At 39.1% G+C, this 6,511-nt stretch overlaps 1 protein-coding gene across 1 annotated transcript; it reads left to right on the forward strand.

Moving 5' to 3' along the window:
• Positions 1-1,162: 1,162 nt before the first annotated feature.
• On the forward strand, positions 1,163-4,216 carry LOC135473535 (uncharacterized). Its single transcript, XM_064753388.1, is given in 5 exon segments — positions 1,163-1,394; positions 2,292-2,371; positions 2,373-2,456; positions 2,458-2,505; positions 3,985-4,216. Coding segments are annotated over 5 exon segments (636 nt in total). The 3' UTR covers positions 4,177-4,216.
• Positions 4,217-6,511: the final 2,295 nt, after the last annotated feature.

Raw genomic sequence — 6,511 nt, forward strand, 5'->3', positions numbered from 1 at the left:
ACATTATCAAACTGGGTGTACATACATGTCTCGGGTCATATAGACGACTTTACGCCATGGGGACCAAGAAAAAAGCAGTGGTTTTCTACAAGATGGCCTACAGGGGAAAGGAAAGAGACTTTTTAGAAGAATCCCTGCAATTTAACAGTGTATAATGATCAAGTTTGACGATGAACACAAGTTCAGTTTGGATAAATATTCGTGTAGACAGAGACAGCTCTGTGCATGGTCCAGTTAATAAGACGATAGAGAGTCTCACTGAATTAGGCTGACTGGAGAGGGGTCTTTATCAATTTGATAGATTATCGATTAGAATGTCTTCTGCGCAGAAGTCATTTAGTGAATGGACAGATTATGTTTAATTTTCCATTTGCTTTTGAGCATGTCATAGTGATATAATGCCATATCCCGTTAACAAAGTGCCTAACCGTTTGATCACAAGACGCAAAAGCAGAAGAATTTGTCTAGGAATGTGGCCATTGCCGACTTCACAGGTTCAGATTTTTACCTCATGTTTCAAGCTTCTGTAATGGGTTTTTAATTCCGCAATCATGGAGTGTTTTACACAGCTTTGACCGGAGCTTAACTTTAGCCACTCACGTCCTTATTCACACACGCATATTGGTTTAAAATACATTCTTGAGAAACACAATCTATGGATGAAAGGAAAGAAAGAAAGGACTATAAAATGAAAAAAAAATCATTTTTTTTCTCGGATTTATAAGATGTAAACGCGACAGAGTCTTACAGCAGTAATTAAGGTGAGAAGAGCACGAAATCTCACAGCCTTCTGTAAATTTGTCCTGCCGGATTGTTTGTGATAAAGCATTTGGGGTAAACAAATGTGACGGCAAACTCACCGGTTCATACGACCTCCAGTGCTCCAGTCATCACATTGTCCGTGCAGATTTGCCAAGTTTTTCATCAATGGCCAGCACGTGACCTTCCAAAAGCAGACGACAAACAAACATCCGGTATAAATATGACCGAAGGTAGCAGAGCATCTGTATTCACGATATTCCATCTCTTCGAGTGTTTATCAGTTTTCACTGTTTTGCTCTCGGAGAGATATAGGAAGAACAGATTCTAAACCGTTTAAGGACATTTCTGTGCATAAATATCCAGGAAAATGTTTCGGATAATAGTCGGAACTGTTTTACTCATGTGCTGCGATTATGCCTGGAGTCAGCAATGTGACGATATCCAACCAGGCTTGTGGGTAAGAGACAATAATGACTGCCAGATCGCCTATCAGTGTAATTACGATGGCGAAATAAGTCAGCAGGTCAAATGTAACGCAAGTCAGATTTGGTCCAAACTTGCCAGCGCATGTGTGTGGGAATACGACCCTGAGAGAGACGACTGTAATGGACAGCCGATGCAACCTAAAGAGAGTGAGTACTGCACCCTTTCATTAAATATGATTGTCTCTGGTCCATACATAACAGTAAAACTTTGGTAAAGAACTTCTCATAATCGATTTAAATTATTTTAAGTAACAACTACCTCTACTCTTCTGCATTTCTCTACATTTCACCACCCCCCATTTCAAGTTAGCTAGTAAAATGCCTGAAAAGCGTCCATTCTAGTGGCAAAATAGACCGTGCGTGTTTTGATCGCGGTATTTATGTATTGTCAAGGATACTAAATTTTCGTGTGTATGACTGAGGTATCTAATATAGCTTTCTGTCTGGAAATATATTACTATTATAATCTTAGGGAAATAATGAAGGAAGATTCAGTATTGTGAAAATTTAGTTGCATTCTCATTTCAGCATAAACCCCACAACTACGTTGAGAGAGGGTATATAAATTTCTCTAAGATTTCAATATATAAATTCTATGCTTGTAATAAAAGCTTTCCGTTCTTATCGTGAAACGTTATTTTTATGCCCAAAATCATTTCTGAGGTATAAGTTTTGGCTTTAGTTTAACTCAGTACTTAGGGCTTATATCTACTCCAGGCTTTTAAGCATTTAAAACTTAACAGACTGAATATTCTACAGAGAAGATGCCTGGGCGGAAGTAAATCACCAAATAAATCCTAGCAAGATTTCAAGTCTGTGATAAGATATCCTAGCTTTTCTAGCTCTATTTGTTACATAGATAAAGTTCATTTCCTGACGTCTGAACACAAATGCTGTGGGTAACTCTGCAGACACCGAGTTCGAATCAAGAGAGTGCAATTGAGTATGCATCACTTCAACTTTACCGAAGCGTGAACATAATGTTATATTTGTAGCAAGCCCCATCAGTTACTAATCCCTCTTTCATAACTATCCTTGTTGTAGATGACGATCGTTGCGTGAAGAGGACAGGGAACAATCCAGATCCCGAGGACTGCTCTCGATTTGTGTCATGCGCAAACGGAAACGCTGATCGCTATTCAGAAATGTGGAGAAGGAACACTCTTCTTCCCCAAAAATGACTCCTGTGAGTTCGCCCACGTGGTGGCGCCATTCTTGTGGAAGCAGGCCTATTCCCGATCACATTGTTTATCAGTAAGTACAGAACTCGTGTATATGGCTGTTTTGATACTAGCATTGACAGTAAAAATGTAGCTCAAAGTTTGACTTCTAATATCTAAGATTATACACACTCACTTGTTCTAAGGCCTGCTATAATTTCATGCAATGGAGGAGAAAGCATCCTTGTTTGGTTCGACAGCTACTAGTAGTTTAAATTAGGAGGGCAATTTTATGACGAAAGACGGTGCTTTACTACAGTGATTCCGTACTCCTTTACCCATAAACTTATGCATAACTCGCTGCCTTGTATTTATTTATTTAATTATTTGATTGATGTTAGATCGATGCATGAGGTGGTCTTTAAGTCACCGTGATTGTATTGGTGAGAGTCTTATTGGTCATTGTGCCGCGCTGACACGCTAATCACATCGGCAACTGCTCCTTGTAAATGAAGTATTCTTGAATACGGCGTTAAACACTAATCAAATTATTTTTAAAAAAAAATAAATCATAGCTAATTCATAACTCTTTGTAGGAGTTTTATACGTTATTCCTTTAGTTTGAAAATAAAATCTTTTCGGCTTCAGTTAAGTTTGCTGCAAATGTATCCGTCAGCTTTCTGTTGGTAATCTTGGTGTTGTTCATCCCATTTTGGTACGTTTTAAATGCTAAAGATTGGGTAGACAACTTTTGGAAGTTGCGAAACAGTGAGTGGGTAAAATGTAAAGAAAAAGAGAAAAGTGTGCAGCACCCAAAGGACATGAGGCAAAGGATGTATCATACCGCTGTATATAAGGATAAACTCTTGGCGCTTAACCAACTCTTAAATAAATGTTGATTCATCAATAGATTGACATTTCCCCTTTTTAAAATCATACGACGGTAGCGCTGCACATTGATCCAACTCATGTTGACTTCCTCTCCGGTCGCACGTGGTAAGGTCTGGCATCAACCTGTGGATGGTTGTGGGTGACCCCCGGACCCGAGAAACTTTTCTGAGCAACTCTTGCAATGACATGGAATATTCGCCAGCTTTACGTCACACTATCAGTGCACTCATACGATTTTATAATGAGTGTGTAGGGGTTTTTTGAAGACTATATAGGCATAGAACCTATTATTTTGACGAAAAATCGTTTCTGCTTTGCATATAGACTGTAAGTAATACGGCCTTAATTGTCTATGCTCATGCTGGCTTCCACTCCGGACGTACGTGGGGAGGTCTCCAGCAACCTGCGGATGGTCGTGGGTGTTTTCCCGGGCTCTCCCCGATTCCTTGTCACCGTAATACCCTCGTATTAGTGAAATATTCTTGAAAAATATGGCGTAAAACTCCAGTCAACTAAATAAATAATCACACCCAGGCCACCATGTATATTGGTAGCCATAACAAGGCAAAGACAATGGCCAAAGTACAAACCTGTAGCAATAGTTTTGCGATATCACTGAAACCTATAAGAAATGACAATTTAGGTATATATCGCATGCAAATATCTGATTTTACTTTTCAGCCGAGCCCGATCCAGAGTGCAAAGGTTTAGGTGATTCTGTCATCCCGGACCTCAGCAACTCTTGTTACTTCCACCACTGTCAGGCAGGTAAGAAGATAAAGCGGGATAGATGTCCCCATGGCACTGCCTTCAGACACGAGGGAGGCTCCGGCAAGTGCGAGTGGTCGAAAACGAGGTGCGGGCCCCGAGAGGGTTAATGGTGGTGAGCCTTAGATAAGGCTGTCAGCGAGACGTCCCCAATGAACAGCGTCCTCCAGCCTGGTGCCGTTCAACCCAAGTGTCTCAGACAGTAACGGACACATCTTCTCAACTCTGTACTCAGACCATCTTTTTCCCAAGTTTTATGATGCGCTGAATATTAATATTTCTCGGTGACACTTAAATAACGAGAATTATTTTAGTCAGTTGAACATTTACCTATAAATACCCACTGCTAGACGCTCATTGTTTCACTTTTTATATAAAAAGTATTTTCTTTGTGGGTGAAGTTTCTTCTTTAACCCAGCTACGTATGTGTGTTTATATATCATGACAGCCTGGGCATATTTTCTTTTAAAGAAGGGGTAGTTTTGATATTTTTATCTAGATAGCTTAGCTCTGTTCTCATGTTTACTTTAATTTGTTTTGCAAAGTTGTTGAAGTGGGGTGACCAGGTTTTTTTTGTCCGGTGTACAGGCATTCCATCATATAGCCCGGCACAGAAATAATACTGCGACACTGATAATAGGTATGCAGCGTGAGACGTGTGTAGCATGTGAAGTGTGGCATGATGCAAGGGGAAGCCATGAGAGCAGACCTTTCGTCAATTTCTGACTCAGCATACCGTATAATATGACTTATACAAATCTTGCATAAGTTACAAAGTAGCGTAACGACAAGATAGCCGTAGCAGTATTACATTTGTATAGCAGTTTTGTGCGTATGTGATTGTATATTAGATAGTAGCCTTATAGAAAATAGGCAGAGATAAAAATTGATGTTTTGAGAAAAGAAAAGTGAACAAAAAAATAAAATGTGCACTTTCAGCTTCTTGTGTGTTTCATTTATATCACTGGGGACTTCATGAAGTCTCTTTATAATGGTTCACCTCTAATTTGAACGTTTCACCTTTCATCACTGATTCATTTGTACGCTCAGGTTTAGATCCTGTGTGTTTTGTGACAATTTCAATCAACGTCACAAGTTATTACTGCAAAAACCAATGTGTCAAGGTTATTACACCAAACGCCTTAACTCTAAGCTTCTTAATTTTTATAATGAGTATAATTCTCTTGTAACTGAATACAGACCGGGCGTTCAGAATCTCTGGTAATCTGCTTTGTGGTTGTTTCTAAATCCGCTTAACCCGGAGATAGGAGCGTTATATTCATCCTGAATCCTCATAGATTCAAAAAATGTATTTTGATTTATATATTTGATTGGTGATTTAACGCCGAACTTATGTACGAACCTTTCTCTTCTGCCGCGGCGATGGTTTCATAGGTAGAATTACGTTGAGTAAAAGTCATCGTCCTTTGGAAAGTCATTGACGATTTGTTCCACGTTTGACACACATAGTTTCATACGTATGATGCAGAATCTAATCCATATTGGGAAAATGCAAGTGATCTACAAATAACTTCATGCACACCCACCCAACTTATTATCGGTTATATATTACTACGCGGGCCCCCGGGAGTAGTGGAGGTCGTAAAATATCGTGTATTCCGTTCGGGAAGAGATGGATCAGTAAACATCTCCTGTATTTTCGTTAATGTATAAAAACTAGTACGCACAAGATCAGTATGGACAAGGATATATAACTTGCACATGTTAAATGTGAAGACAATATAGTATATTGCGTAACTGTAGACCAGTGACGCCCATAAATATATTGCAATCAATATCAGTGCGTGTAATTAGATACCATTTAAGCATTTACATGAACAGTTAGAATAAAACCCTAAGGTAAATTTACATGGGGCTGTGTTTCACCGATTGCGTGTAAGCATTTGCCATGTATCACTTCGCCGTCGCTGCTCTAGTGAAATATTCCTGAGTACGGCGTAAAACACCGATGAAATAAATAAATAAAAAAATGAATAAATAAATCAATGAACAAATAAATAAATAAAAAAAATAAATAAATAAATAAAACGTATCTGTTACTGAAACGTATGCCGAAGACACCAATCATTTCACCAATCTCAGTATATTATCACGATTCCATCTGGGCCATCCAGTTCCGGCGCTCTCGCCTATATGTTGATCGTCAAGCAAATAACCAACAAAAAGAATTTTGACTCCAAACAAATACACCTGGACGCCGATCACGAAGCAATATTCAACTTAAGTCAAAATTTCAAATGACTTTAAAATTCTTAATTCTTACATAACAAGGTTAAAATATTGCTTAACTATGTAAATTCCAGGCGGTCTGTCAGCAACCTGCGGATGGTTGTGGGTTTTTCCCGGGCTCTGCCCGGTTTCCTCCCACCATATTGCTGGCCACCATATTCGTATAATGGAAATATTCTGGAGTACGGCGTAAAA

Source organism: Liolophura sinensis, chromosome 8 (genome assembly GCF_032854445.1).
Source record: "Liolophura sinensis isolate JHLJ2023 chromosome 8, CUHK_Ljap_v2, whole genome shotgun sequence".
NCBI classification, from domain to species: Eukaryota; Metazoa; Mollusca; class Polyplacophora; order Chitonida; family Chitonidae; genus Liolophura; species Liolophura sinensis.